This window comes from Sylvia atricapilla, chromosome 5 (assembly GCF_009819655.1).
Source record: "Sylvia atricapilla isolate bSylAtr1 chromosome 5, bSylAtr1.pri, whole genome shotgun sequence".
Classification (NCBI taxonomy): domain Eukaryota; kingdom Metazoa; phylum Chordata; class Aves; order Passeriformes; family Sylviidae; genus Sylvia; species Sylvia atricapilla.
Window position 1 is genome coordinate 11515832 of NC_089144.1, and position 15041 is coordinate 11530872.

Consider the following 15041-nt stretch of genomic DNA (forward strand, 5'->3'; position numbering starts at 1 on the left):
TTCAAAAACTCAAAATTATCCTACAGATTTTAATTTGACAAATATCCTTCTCCTCTCCCCGTTTTTTAGAGCAGTGACTTCATTTTTCTCCTCAAAAAATGTTGCCAGTGGTATCTTTTCCCTCATGTTATTCTAATTTTTTTCAGTATTACCTGGATCCTCCGATTAAATTGAATGAAGCCCTTGAAAGATATGGCTTGAAAAAAGATGACTTCTTTCTCTTACACCATGGAGAGTCACGGAGTTTGAATACAAATGACCGGTTTGAAAACTGAATAAATGTCAGTTCCTTGTAAGCTCTGTTTGATTTGAACTAGCAATTAATATTACAGTACTAACCTAATGTATGTACACAATAGATTTTTTGAGATTGAATTGGATTTCTAAATGCGAGATTTGTCAGTTTCAGAACTAAAGCTTGCATACCAATTTCATGACAAATTTTACTAGTTACATTGTTTATAAATTTAGAGAGATGATCTAAAAGTGGTTTACATATTAAATCTTGTCTGGGAATAACTTGCTCTGATGTACCCCACTGATAAAAAAATGAATATTTTTAAACTCTTCTTCTTACCTGCAGCAGCAATAATAACTTCAGCACAGAACATATTCTTAGGATTAATGGCTGACTTGAATTTTTCATTGTTAAACTGTCATATCCCATTTGTTAGTATTCAGGGGATGCCCTGTACCTTGATAGCTTCACTGTATGTTTTGTGGGGTGAAGTCTTCCAATACAGCTGTGTTCTTAAAGCACAAGCATGGTAAAATTGTTTCACTTTTCATTTTCATGTATTAATGAACCACAAAAGCTGAATTTTGCATCAAAGAAATGTGCCTTTTAAAGAGAGAGATGATTTAATATTGCATCATGGATGTGTAAAACTAACTGCTGGCCAGAGTATCTGCACACTTTTATTGTTTTGTTTATGTTTTTAAGTTAGGTCTGAATGTTGAATGTGTCAATTGTAGCACAGGAAGTGGAAAAAATCTCTTATTGTTGCTTGTCCTTGCATTAACTCGGCCTTTTTCTAAGTATCTTTTTTTTTTTTTTTTTTTTTTTTTTAGTAGAAAGTCTCAAGCAAGGGCTGTGGTGTTTTTTCTAATAGCTTCCCTATAATTTTAAAGTTGAATGAGAGATAACAACATTGTTCAGTGTTATAAAACTTGGCCAAATGTATCTGTATCAAATTGTCCTGCTAATTTACAAAATTAAAGCCTGTTGTTGCCAAGAAAAAGGGTTGTTATTCTCCTTCATAATTTCATTGGCAAATCAAGTTTTGTTTATGGTATCTTTTCGTCTGTGGGATATGTGGGTTGGTTTGGGGTTTTTCTCTCTTGCTGTACATTTTATTTTCATACTCCACAAAGATAAATATATGTAAAAAAGACATATTATTTAAAGGCATGAACTTCTGGCCACTAATTAAAACCAGTTAATGAGATTTCACGGTAAGAATAAGGTATTCTTGTAACTGTAGACAGTAATCAAAACTGGTTTAAAACTATCCTGTTATTCAGTATTGAGGATGTTTCAGATGAAGTCTCTTGTATTTACACTGCTTCAAACTCAACTTGGGTGATAAAATGTATCACTTTGTAATTTTGCGGATGACACCAAGCTGCAAGGAGTTTGAGTACTTTGAAGGACAGGTTTAAGGTTGGTTTTGTTGTGGGTTGTTTTCTTTTCCTGTTTTTATAATCATCAATAGGTTATTCTGCAAAATTATGTACTTCAGAAAGAGTGAAACTAAAATACAGAATACCTCGGTAAGCAGCCACAGAGTAGAGAAATACTGAGTTACTTGGATCAGAAATGAAATGTCAGTAATGACATGTTTTGTTTTGGATCTGTTGATTCACAGCATTTGTACCTAGAATGGTGACACGTTTTGCTTGGTGCTGATAAGATTCCACCAAGGGTGTGGGGTAGGTGATAAAAAATGAGACATCTTTGTAAAAAGGTACATTGGAAAGTCTTGCATGATTTCAAAACATCTCCACAGCATTGCTCTATGAAAAAAGCATTTAAAAATAGTTCTTTCTAGACCAGAAAAAGAAAACTGAGACAACACTGTAGCAAGTTCTCATGTTTTTTTAGAAACGGTCACTTGTTTCTGTCAGCTGTCAAAGCAACAGACAAGAGATCAACTCTATCAAAAAGATGATATTTGAAAAACTTATTTTTAGGTTGGAGAACATGGAAAGGGACATCTAGACATACCTGTTGTTGAGCTTAAGAAACCATGTATCAGCCATACTTAGACCAGACTGATCCTAATGTCTTGTCAGGAGTGGAGAGTGGGTAAATTCTTAGTGTCTGGCCTAGACTTGGTTTTTCTTAGTCAAATTCAGTAGCAGAAAACACTGAACCTACGAAAAGTTGCAAAACATTAAGTGATTGTAATGTAACTTGCTTATTACAAACTGTGCAGTGTTTTAGGAGCAGTGGGAAGGAGAAAAGGAAGTTCACTGTCAATGCAGCAATTGTCAAGTTTCTGACTGGGAATCATGCCAACTTCTATTTCTGCGTTAACTGTATTCCTGGTGAGTCAAAACTACCTATGTGGATAAATTAGATACGTGTAGCTTTAGCCTTGTATTGATCAGGGCATGGGTGTGTCACAGTTTCAAGGTCATTTTTTTCTTGCAGTTTTAGCTATTTCCAAAGTGACCTTCTGAAAATAATCTATTGCATTACAGAAAGAGAAGATGGTAATGTTTTCTAAAGAGTAGAATGAGTATACTAAATTAGAAAGACGAAGCAGTTGGTAACAGTTTAGATGATACAGTTCCCTTAAAAATAGAAGAAAGTGGAAAACTTTCCTTTTTCAGTTTCTCTGTAGTGGAAGTTTTTTTAGTAGTTTGGTTTTAGATGTATTTTCCAGTATGTTTTCTGTTCATTGGTGAAACTGTTCAGGTTCTTTTACAGTGATGTTTGTATGGATTCCACTTCATTTTGAGTTAATGCTGATTGATGACTAAAACTTTAGGGGGGACTAATTCTGCAGAAGCACTCATTCCAATGATGCTCCTGTTGCAGAAGAAAAGGAGTAAAGATGTCCAAGGAAAGGAAGCTCAAGGGCTGCTACAGAATTGCGAGCTTTTGTAAAAATGTGTATGATACTGTTCTTGTAGCCTTTTTTTTTATAAAAATGAGAATGATTATCTGCAATTGCAATTAAGCATTCTCAAAATATTTTCAAAATACGTCTGCTTTCCCTAAAGTGACAATTTTAAAGCAATATAAAATCCTTTCAATTTTTCTTTAAGTGTAGAAACTTTTCACAGTTGTAGTTAATTGCACTGCAGTTTGGCTAAATGGAATGCATATACTAAGCATACAAGAATGGAATTTTAGAATAAATTCCATGCAGGTAAGATGAAAAAACCTAGGTTCAGTGACCTTAGTATGCAGCTTTCATTGAAGATAATAGTTCTGTAGGAAGCTAATGACAATTTAGTATTGTTTTTATTTAATATTGTTTTGTAAGATTCGGCGGTACCAATTTCATAAATAGATTAATAAAATATAAATGCCTAATCTACAATCTGCTGAATCTTCAATGCATACTTCTAAAGAGGTATTTATTCAACAGCTGTAAATATTTAAAAAAAAGGTCTTTGACATCGCAAAGGATCTTTTCATTCACTTTACTCATCCACTTAAAGTGTTCATTTTACATATGAGTTTTCTTGTTTTAAACTGCTTGCCTCCATTGCATAAATGTAGCAAATGTGCAGTGGTTTATCAGTAATAATTAAGTTATTGCTTTTCTCTTGCTTCTACAAAAATATCTGTTATGCTCTCTGTATTAATTGCACTGCATTCTCTTTTGTAGTAACTCACTTGTGCCTTATTAAAATTATAGTATTTAGGGTTTTTTTTCTCCATCCCTCTTGTATTTTTTTACTTCTTGCAGGCTTTTTTTAGCATCACATTGTCAAGATTAGATATTTTCATCAGGTCAGTCTGTTTTAAGAAAACAACACTATTGTGTTAATATTCTCACAACTTGTTCTTTCACTTCTGTGTCAGGGTGATGCAGCAAAGATGCCAGTCTCTGAGCAAATGGGGCAGAGTCCCTGCAGAGTGTGAAGAAAACTGAATCTTCACTGTATTCCTCAATCATGGTGCCTTCTTCATTGTTCATGTTCTTTTTCAAGTTTGCTGCAAATGCCAGGGCTCGAACCAGGATATCTCTGTTTACACAGTTGTCAAAAAGTAACACCAATGATGGCATCTAGGATATTGAAGAAATATTCCATACTTAATCACCAGTAGTAAGTATGTGTAACTAAATCTAACTTCAGAAAAATGTGCACCTAAACCAGAAATTGTATGAAATCCCAGAACTTCATATGCTGTGAACTCCTGTCAGAAACTTGCACAGTGTGCACATTTTCTCTCTAGAAAACACTGGCCTGTTCATCAATGGGCCAATAAATGCTTTGTATTTATTATGTATTTAATGTGGCTGTCCGTCCAAAATTCTGGAAAATTTGGAAGAAAGGGTCTGCTTTCCTTCTCAGCCACGTTGATTTTGCCCTGAATGTTTCTGTTAGCATATCTGATAAATGAAAAAATGATACACTTAACAGAGAACCGAGTATTTCGCTCCCCTAACCTTGTTTGAATAATGAAAAGACGGTATTATCTATAGTATATTATCTATAGACCAGCTTTGCTCATGGCAGATAGCTCAGAAATAAAAGCCATTGCATATTTTAAGGAAGTTACACTTACCTGTGTACCAAGGCCAGCACAGCAAATGTCACACAAATTGCTCCAAGAAATAAGTAAATGCACAGGGAAAGTTCACTTAGAGCACTTAGAGGCAACAGCTTTGTGGCTGCATTTGAATAAAGGGTTGGGGATTGAATAAAGGGTTGGAATGTGGTTGGGTTTGGTCCAGTATATTGGCTATAGAAACAGCAGTAGAGAAGGATCACTTACACTACTGGTTCTTTTTGATGGTTTTCAATCTATATACTGACTGTGTGTCTGGAAATGAAGTTTTGGGTTCCTTTTGCATAATACAAACTGAAGTTCATGGTATTACCCGTTTGGTGGAAAGGGAAGGTTAGGACAGGCTTCTGCAAGTTATCATTGACTATTTGGAATGATACACAGGAAGTATAATCAACTATCTCCAAGTGCACAGGCCCTGTTGCCTCTCCCTCTGTAAGTACAGTATCTGTATTACACTACCCTCTGGTATAAAGCCAGCTAGTGAAAGAATGTGCACTTAGCTACTGATCTTAACCAAGCAGTGTCTAGAATTTATTCTGGAATTGCATATATATTTCTAAAAGATTAAAATTCTTCTAGTGCATGCAATATCTAAACTGGTATATGTGTGTATATATGCTAAAAATAGAATGAAGCAGCAAGAACCTTACCTGAGCTCTGAGAAGATTTCTTGTCATGGCTGGGTTTGCAGATAAGTTCACAAGTACTTTCAAAACTTGAATCTGAAGTGAGGAATGTACAAGTTCATTAAAAGCTCCAAAACAGTAAGTACAGCTGTAATGGGCATCAATAATGTCGAAGTTAACTTGGGGAGAAAAAGAATGGGTTAACTAATGCCTTGAGTATTTTGGTATAGGGAAAACCATAGTATAGACATGTTAGAAGCAAATTCAGATTGATGTAAACATCAAAATAAGCCAAGATCCATAAACAAATCCCAGTAGGCCAAGTACAGAATATTTTTTAAATACAAAGAAGGTGGTTAAGTACTACATTTAAAATGATCTGAAGCATCTACAAATACACCTTTGTGCTTTCTTGGACCTTGTGATGCTAATCTTTAAACACAAGGAACAGGCCATATTACTTCCTGTACTTAAATACAATAGGTGTGTTATGTTTAGTGGAAATGTGTGTTTTAGAAAAGTGGTTTTGATCTGATAGAGCAACCACGTACACTGATTGTACCACAGCATCCTGAATAGAAGCTGAGTTTGGTCCCTAGATGAAGCTCATTTCAGTACTACAATAATTCACAAATAAGCATGATTTCCAGTTGTAGTCACTAAGGTTGCCAGAGGTGTTATAAACATAAGGGAACAAAAGTCCATGACTTTTCCTTACATGCCTTCCTAAGGCATGTTTCCTTACAGAGATTCATGTGTCCGTGAAACCTTTCCCATGCAGGTTCTCCTTGCTCTGTGCTGCAGACGCAATGTTCAGAGCAGAAGAGAATTCTGGGGTTGCTATGGCACAGGCACAGGGCAATCACAGTGCACCCTGCAGTGCTTTGGCAGAGCTGCAGCCTGATGGTTCCACTACCAAGATTCCCCTCCCTCCCAACTTTTTCGAATCTATATTGTGAAACTAATACAGATCCATACTTTAGTGCATAAAATCGGTATCATTAATGCATATTATGGTTTAGCCTGTGCTAAGAAAAACCATTTAAATGGTAAGAAACAAGGCAAGTAAAGCATCTTTATAAATGGCTTGTAAAAATAACACTAGCCAGTACCTGTGTGCTTTCAGTGCCTTCTGAAAGCAAATGAAGAAAGCATGGAATTGAGTTTATCATCTTTTGGTGGTAGTCACTGGTAACTGACATATTTGTCAACAGCCTGAGTCCAGCTAGCTGCACTTCTGAGTTCTGGGGAGCTGACTCAACAGTCCTACAAACTTGTGTAATAAATACCTGGGGGAAGGAAATAAAGAGAGAACAATTTTTGATAAAAGCATATTTTCTGTCACAAATAGTATCAATGGCCTAGCTACAGTAACATAAATACTTCCCTGAACATGGCTGGCTGAATGGTGGAAACAAGTACTTTTTCGTTTTGAGTATTTCAAACATTCTAGTGGCATGACAGAAGCCAGCCATACATTATGCTCACTAATCTTCCTGAAACATAACTTGCTCTGAAAAGTTAAATTGCTTTGACTCAATCTTCAAAGTGACCTAGCTGCTTTAAGAAGTTGTTTTAAAAATCACTTATAAGTAACTAATGTCTTAAATACTGATGACAAGCTAAGGACAAGCTCCTTTCTCCCAACCATGTGGCCCATTTACTGGAGCACACTGTAGGAACAGTGATGACAACTGACAATAACAACTATTTTTACGAATTTTTCTTCTGGATGACAGTATACAACCAATCTTAGAGTCCTAACTGAGAAAAAAACTTAATTTACCCTTACCGAAGGAGTTGCTTTCTACTTACTTATTTAAGTAGAAAATAACTAAAGTATTAAAGTTATTTTCTACTTATACACCTAGACAAATATTGGCAAGCACTAATTAATAAAAATTGCTTATTGCTAAAGATGCTGCAAACTACCACATACAGTCACATTACCTTTTATCAAGCTACTGAAACAAACTAGTAAAAGTCTTCAAATCTGCCTCAGCTCACCACTTGGACACTTCTTGATCTATTAATTAATCAGATTTCTTTTTTCTTGATACTTAGTCCGTTCCTCTTAATAGCATTTACTGTATTTATCGGTAGAACTTGTTATGATTTATACACACTTTTAAGGTGGAATTATCACCTTAAAAATTGGTGTCATACAAACCCAGGGGATCAATTACTATTCTCCCTCACCTAAGGAGTCCTGGCAAGTTCAATCTGCAATCCCTTCTGTTAAACAGCCACTGGTGATGTTCTAGGCACGTTTGGAAATCATCTCACATAATTTTGCTATAATCTTAGCAGCACAGTTTCTGTTTAATAGTATTTTGTGAAAGTTGAACACAAACTGCATAGGTTCCTGTTTTGTCTTTTATTTTAAAAGCAAATGCCAGTGAAGCAATGCATTTCTAAGTTATCCTTTCAGTCATCCAGATCTGCTGACCTGTCTGTCTATTGTCAAAGCATTTTAGCATCCTGGCTTGTATTTAACAAATATGCTGAAGGATCTCTTTGCTTCAGTTACTTTGGTTTTTTCCATTAAGAATCTTACCTGTATCTCTTCCTGATTTTTAATATTCATACTTAAATTATTAAGTGCATTTAGTGCTTTTTCCTTCGCTTTGGGAATGCAGTTGGAGAGCATCCCTCCAATAACAGAAAGACCATCCAAATTTCGGATTATGTCCTGAAATATAGAAGATATTTAATAGTCTTTTAAAAAATTCAATTTAAATGCTGATGCATTCCCTCAAAGACTCCATATTGACAAAAGTTAAGTATGTGAATGAAAAATTCCAGAATTCACTGCTCTGTTTAAAGAGACTGTTAGCAGATACAGCTTTATTGCTTCTATTGAAACTAAGGGTCCTGCTAAGAAACAAGAAGTATTAGTTGCTGTTATTTGAAAATGGCACATCACCTTTGCTTTTAAAATCTGGTCTGCAAAGCATGCCTAAAGCATTTTAGATTATAAAGAATAAAAGGAAATTGCTGGACAATGAGTTTATAGAACAACTGAACCAGATCACAGTACCTAAAAGTCCTGCCTGAACAGGACAGAATTTCAAGATGCAGCTTCATATTATCAGAGTAGAGGTTCAGAAACTTTTTCCATTACACTTGTTTTTATTACTGTTTTAATCTTTTTCACTTAGACTGTAACCATCTTTAAAAAAAAAAAAACTTTTTAAAAAAATATTTAAATGGACCAATGGGCTTTGGGCTCCAGTTACATTCTGTTCCATGAGATTTATATTAAGAAAGCAGTTTTGAGAAGCCAGAATAGGTGGCTGTTATAAGTAGCAAAAAGGCTGGGACCTTGGAGGTTACACTGTTAAAAAGGCATGAAAATCACATCCAGCTCAAAGGTTTTCTGCATTCTATGCCCAAATGATTTGGAGATGCCTTGATAGTTGTAAAATTGGTAATGTGCAAACAGCACACAACTTTGTGAGGGATAAAAAATTTAGTTTATCTCACTAAGTTTTAGATCTGAACCAGAAAGTATTTAACCTAGTACTTAACCCTTTCATTAACATTACATAATTGTAAGCAACAAAAGATATATTTACAGCACTTTGGAAGACAGGACTCTGTACGGACTTTAGGCGGTTCACACATCATAATTCATTAAATTCTGTGAAGCTGCTGAATTATATTATTTGGGCCAGCAGAAATTAAGGCAAAATATTAAATGGATTTTAGAGCACAAGCTGTCCTAGCTTTCAGTCCTGTGTCACTCTTTAGCAAAACAGCAGCTCTCCTCTACCAGACTGGCTGGCATTGGACATTGTTGTTTTCTACAGAACAATACTCACTTGATTTACAGAGAAGGCAGCACTGTTGCTGAGAGTGATTAAAGCTTGCTCTTGAATTAATGGATCATCTGTGGCCTGGAGCAAATGAATAAGTTTCTGTAGAACATCCACATCCATGGTATGGCTTGACACTGGAGGACTGCTGTCTGTCAATGTTTAGAAATTAAATACTTGATATTAAGTTTGAGACATTTCACTTACTTGCTACTTAATGTTTTTTACAAAGCTGAAATTTAGCTCTCAGTCGTAGGACACATTGTTCTAAGGTTGTGCCCAACCATCATGTCATGGTAAAAAGACTGTGTTTTATGACACTAAGATTTCCATCCTTTTCCTGAGTCCTCTAATTACCTCTTTTGAAGGTGGGAGAATAAAAACACACAATTAGAGGTTGAGGTGAGTTACTTCCTGGTCAACCACTAGCAAATTTCCTCTGCAAAATTATTAGGAATATTCACCAAACATGATTTGGGGTGGGGTTTTGGGTTTTTTTGTGGTGGTTTTTTGGGTTTTTTTTTTTTGCTTTTTTGTTTTTTGTGTTGGTTGGTTGGTTTGGTTTTTTGGGGTTTTTTGTGTCCTTGAATGAAATGTGGAAAGTTGTCTAGGCACTGTAGGAAACAAAACTTCCAATTTACAGACTACTGCTTCCAGAAATTATAATAATGACCCTTAGCTAGTATGCTGAGGTCCTTTGACAAAGTAATTGCCACAATGTTAGGAACACTGCTGTTCATGGCAGTTCTCAAAACAACGGGGAAAGGCTGCTTCTGCATCAGGATGATATTGTGGAGTACCTGACCTTTATCAAAGGGCAACAAATGCCATCAAAGGCCGTTTTCAGCCAGGTTGGAGGGAGAACTATCCAGCAGCTGAAGAGCCGTGAGACCTGATCTATGACTGCTGGACTAGTCAGAGCTTACTGGAGATGACTTCAGAGAAACTACCCGTGCTTTAAATTCCACAGCTTTACTTCCAACATCTGACCAGGCAAACATCACAGTATTCTTTCGGGGTAAAAAAACAAAGAGGTCAAAGTTAATTATGATGATCCAAGAGCTCGCTTCAAAAACAAAATCGTTTTTCATCCTCGTCTAAACAGTCGGTTTAGCTTTGAATTATAGGGAGAACAAATAACTGTAATAACCTAAGTAAATACACTGATCGGACGTACGCTTTGGGGTACCTCTAAAAAAAATTAAAAAAAAAATTTAGGCTTTTCTAAAAATAAACCACCCTCCAGCGTGCTCCAAATCTCCGCATGGCTGTGGAGGGCCGGTACGCGGGACTGTGGCACCGCCTCTCGCAGGGGGCAGAGCCGCCTCCGGGGCCCGAGCCGCGCTGCAGGGCCGCGGGCTGGGAACCCCCCGGGCCCCGGGGAGCCTCCCCCGGCCCAGCCCGGCCCTGCGCTGCGCTGCGCTGCGCTGTCCTGCCCAACCCCTGCCCGGCCCTGCGCTGCCCCTCACCTGCCGGCGGGCGCCCCGCGGCCGCTGCTCGCCGCCGCCCGCCCGCCGCCAGCCGCCACAGGCAGTAGCAGGCGCCGGCCCCGAGCAGCAAGGCCGCCGCCCTCAGCGCCGCGCCCCGCGGCTCCCACATCGGCCCGGCCGCGGCTGCGTCGCCCGCGGAAGCCCCCGCCCCATCCGGCGCGGCCGCGGCTCTGCGCTTCCCTCTGGCGCTGGGCGCGGGGGCTGCGCCCGAGGTGCCGCAGGGACGCCGAGCCCGCAGCTCCGTGTGCGGAGCGCTGTGCGACACCGATGTGTCAGTTTCTGTGTTACAGGAAGGAATCACCCGCGCTCCCGGGCCGGCAGGGTCCCGCAGCGCGTTCCGGAACGGGCTTCCCGCTCGGGGAGGCGGCCCGCTGGCAGTGAGGGCGGCCCTGCGCCATGGCAGCGCTGGCGGGGCACATCATCCCCGAAGTGGGGACAGCCGTCTCCGCTGCCCCGGCCCTCCGCCACCCGCTGGCTGTGCAGGCGGTCGGCAGCCTGCCCCCGCTGGAGGCGGCGGGAACACAAACTGCCCCGGTAGTATCTGTGGCAGGCAGCCATCCGCCACCCTCCCCCTGGAAGGCTCCCCTCGCCCCTGAGCTGAGCCCTGCTGCCGGCTCTGTGCCCCTCAGCGCTGGCCGCGGCGACTCACACTCCTCTCACTGCTCTGCTCGCCTTGGGCATGAGTTTGTTCCGCTCGTTTTGTCTCTAGCATGCTTCACACCATTTATGACAACTTTAAGAACAGAAACAAGATGGAACAAAGCAATTCTGCTTTATAATCTATGTTAAAATGAGGATTGAAATGAAGACGAACCAGGTGAACAACCCTAGGCTTTCCCTGATACATTTAACTCCTTCAGTGTTAATTACAGAAGAACCTGTAGGTTCTAGTCCGGTAATTCCTCCCTCATGCGTGCAGTGGGTGCAATCCATGTTTTCTAATGGCCTGTCAGTCGTAAAGATGGCACTGGATCATGCTTCAGATACTAGTGGATTAGGTATTGTTGGCACAGGAGCAAACTGACTTCGATAAAATGTCAGAGACCTGTGGGGGATGCAGGGTTGGTAGGTTTGCCCCTAGAATTTGTAAGGTGATTCTCTGTGTTTCTGTAGTTTCCTTCCTGTTTGTCGTCTTCATCTCGGCCTGTTACCAAATCTGCAGCAGCTGCTTTACAGTTTCCTTCAAACAAAAAAAGGCACAGTGCACAAATGCAAGTTTAAGAGATATCCTGGTATATTTAAGCTGGCAAAGTAGACCCCACTTGCAATCAGGTATTATAACCAGGATTTCCTTAGAAATACTAATAAAGAAATCTTAAGCCAATTACAGTTATTACAGAGCAGTGCTGCTGTGTAGACTGAGTACTTCTCCTGGGCGTCTGTCTCTAGATCATTCTTTGCTTTCTAAGCACAGAAAAACAAAATATAAGATGCATCAGCATGAGGTGTATCTCTTGATTCAGCACTTAAAAAACAGCTCATATACACATTTCCAATAGCATTATAGCTATAACAGCATTATAGCAACAGTGACATTAAGTTAATGAACCAAAAATGAAAGAATTAAGGATAAGATTAAGGGAAGACTTTTTAAAATAACCAGTTTAAAATTACCCTGTGTAAGATATTTTTATCCTTGTTTCTCTTGTTTCTTAGAGGTTGTTGCTTGCTGATGTCTGGCCATATTTCTTATTTGATTTTGTTATATTTTAATTTCTTTATGAAGTCACAGTATGCTTGATGTGAAGATAAGTTGGATAATACTGGTCCTTTTATTAAGAAGCATCAAAGCTAAGATGAGACCTTTGAACATTTATACACATAGTCTTAAAGTTAAGGATAGAGAGTTCTAAAATGGCCATTTGCTTAAGTCTTTTTATGATGAGGTTGTGGTTTGGACATGGTCCAAACAAGTTGAAGTCCAAGTAATCTTGTCCAAATAATTTAGGATTCCCTGCTGGATCTGAGTTTCCTTCCTGTTTGATTTCCGACTGTTCTCAATCAGATTTATTTTTAAACAGTATTCATTAAAAGTCAGGCAAACTGTAATCCTGCAAAACACTCTTGTGTGTGACAACTTCACTGTAATTAGTAGTTGTATTCATACAATGTTAGAATTAAATATGGATGAAGAGCTGGCCTAAGATTTTTCTGCCCTGAGACCCAAATTAATTTTGCCATGGAGAGTAAATGGCTAAAGTGATATTAAGAATGGGCGGAAACATTGGTGATGGACTCTTTCAGATTGGTGAAAGACTTGAAGAAGTCTAATAGAAGCAATCAGGCTTGTACAAGCCTAATTACTTGGTATAATTGACACAGTTGTTTCCAGTTTTACACCTAGTCCAAGCATTACTGAAGAGTACTTGAGTGAGGATTGCAACACGAGGTATTACAATTTCTTCCTTATTTAATTACTATTCTCAAATGGTAAACAGAGACATTGCATTCCAGTATATCACTGGATGGATTGGATTTCTTGTGTTGCAGAACTTTCAGAGCAGCCAAAGGAGAAGAAGTTGTCTATTTATTTGAAGAAGGCAAACGACACTAGAAATAAAGTATGGCAGTCACATACTGGCTTTTCCAGCAGAGGGAGTAGTTTACCAATGTTGGGAGTGGCTTTGGGAATCTGCCCACTGGAAAATTCGTGATAAAATAAACATTTAGCTGTTTATTGTTTAAAGTATTGCATGAATTACAATAAGTGGTGCGTTTATATTTTTTTAAAACAGTCAGCTGTCAGCCACACCTTGCAAATGACTTTTATGTTAAGAGGATTGAAAAGATGCTGAGGTTGGAATTGGTGTGTTGATGTGTAAATATTCAGATGTCTAAACTGAAGAGCATGACCTTTAATTTTGTCTTCACATTTTCTTATTGGTCTTGACTTATAGTCATGCAAACACAGAACAGCTTGGGTTGGAAGGAACCTTCAAAGAACACTTAGTGCAACCACCCTGCCATGAGTAGGGACACCTTTCTTTCCTCTGCTCGAAGTACTGTCCAGCCTGACTTTGAACACTTCCAATAATGGGGCATCCCAACAACTTCTGCTCAGCTACTTTCAGTGAGATCTGTTCCAATGTACATTAGTGGCTGATTCTGTTTCTACACAGTGCACTGATTAGACTGTGGAAGGCTGTTCCCTCTACCTGCCTGCTCTGCTCTCTGCCTCTGCAGGGTGAGGGACAACTTGACAGGGTGCCTTTTTTGCCTCAATGCCATGTGTGGCTTTTGCTCTTTGTCCACAGCATGGATTTCTTTTAGAGCCTTCCTCTTTTTCTTTGTCCTCCCACCATGCTTCCTGAAAAGGATTAAAGCACAAGCTCCACATTAGTTTAATGTGGCAAGAGGCCATGTCTTGAAAGGAAGGTAGTATTGCATGCCATGTTTTGGCATTTTTACCAGCCACAAGAATTTCTTGCTTAACGTTTCCAATAAATAATCACTTAAATAACTGCAATTTGTCCATATACTTCAATATACTTGGAATGTTCTTGCTGTATGTGAGCTCAAAGCCCAAAAGTAAATGATCCGTTTCCTTTAGCTGAAGATAGCTAAAGGACAAATGAGAAAAAAGGGTTCATTGGTTATTGTGCATTGACACTAAAAGATAATGGAAAATTGTATGATAAAACGATCCTGAAAAGCAAGTATTTTTTTAGCTGCATTTTGTTTTCAATATTGGTTACCGGATCAATTTTTACCCAGCTTCCCACTCAACATACTCTTTACCTCACAGTATTAAACTTGTTTTAGAGTCCATTTCTTATTAAGTAAATAAAAGTATCCAATCTTATATATATTCTTTACTTTTAATGCACCTATAAAAAACAATTAAATTCTTAGTAGGAATTGCTAAAGAAATGCCACTTACTTTACTATCCTAAACTCAGTCTTTAGATGTCTAGCTATGGAATTATGCTGATACATGCAATATTACCTTTAAAAGTTGAATGAAAGGGAACTGATAAAAAGAAATGCCTCTATTTTGCAGTACTTTAAAAGATTCTGGTAAACTCTTGCTTGTTTTACCGGCTTCATAACTAGATGCCACTTTGCTGTAAATACAAGGAATTAATTTGCAGTTCCTTTTTGCAGGTGCTGCTTTGTGATGTATTTTTTGCTCATCCACAAGATCCACTTATATTTTTAGAAGAAAAGCTCAGTGAAATAATGGCAAAGAGGTTAGATACTTTTTAATGATACATACTGAATTATTCTATGTGTGAGTGTGTGTGCTATGTGGTTTATTGCACTTGGACTTCTAAAATATGCTAATGGTACAGCATCTACTATGTAGACTGCAACTTAAATGATAATACTGCTTTTTTGCAAATATTGATGG

The 15041-nt window shown here is 38.5% G+C and overlaps 2 protein-coding genes across 7 annotated transcripts in view; one reads left to right on the forward strand and one right to left on the reverse strand.

Annotated features, from left to right (window-relative positions):
• The window catches only part of NAPEPLD (N-acyl phosphatidylethanolamine phospholipase D), a 25750-nt gene extending 20345 nt beyond the window's left edge, over positions 1-5405 (forward strand). For 4 of the 5 annotated variants that reach the window (XM_066318708.1, XM_066318709.1, XM_066318710.1 and 1 more), the window contains one exon: positions 147-1263. In XM_066318708.1, coding sequence (XP_066174805.1) covers positions 147-275 — 129 coding nt within the window. In that variant the 3' untranslated portion in view covers positions 276-1263. Of the gene's footprint in view, positions 1-146; positions 1264-2438; positions 2551-4042 lie in introns of those variants that run through there. The other variant, XR_010743567.1, reaches the window with a different exon arrangement.
• On the reverse strand, positions 2079-10878 carry ARMC10 (armadillo repeat containing 10). 2 transcript variants are annotated; one of them, XM_066318712.1, is made up of 6 exons: positions 10670-10876; positions 9207-9352; positions 7940-8074; positions 6495-6671; positions 5407-5478; positions 2079-4247 (listed from the first exon to the last, which is right to left on the reverse strand). In XM_066318712.1, exons 1-6 carry the CDS (start codon positions 10797-10799, stop codon positions 3996-3998), a joined length of 912 nt encoding a protein of 303 aa, XP_066174809.1. In that variant the 5' UTR covers positions 10800-10876; the 3' UTR covers positions 2079-3995. The 2 variants fall into 2 exon arrangements, with proteins under 2 accessions (XP_066174809.1, XP_066174810.1); XM_066318713.1 differs by lacking the exon at positions 5407-5478 and having other exon boundaries at positions 10670-10878.
• Positions 10879-15041: the final 4163 nt, after the last annotated feature.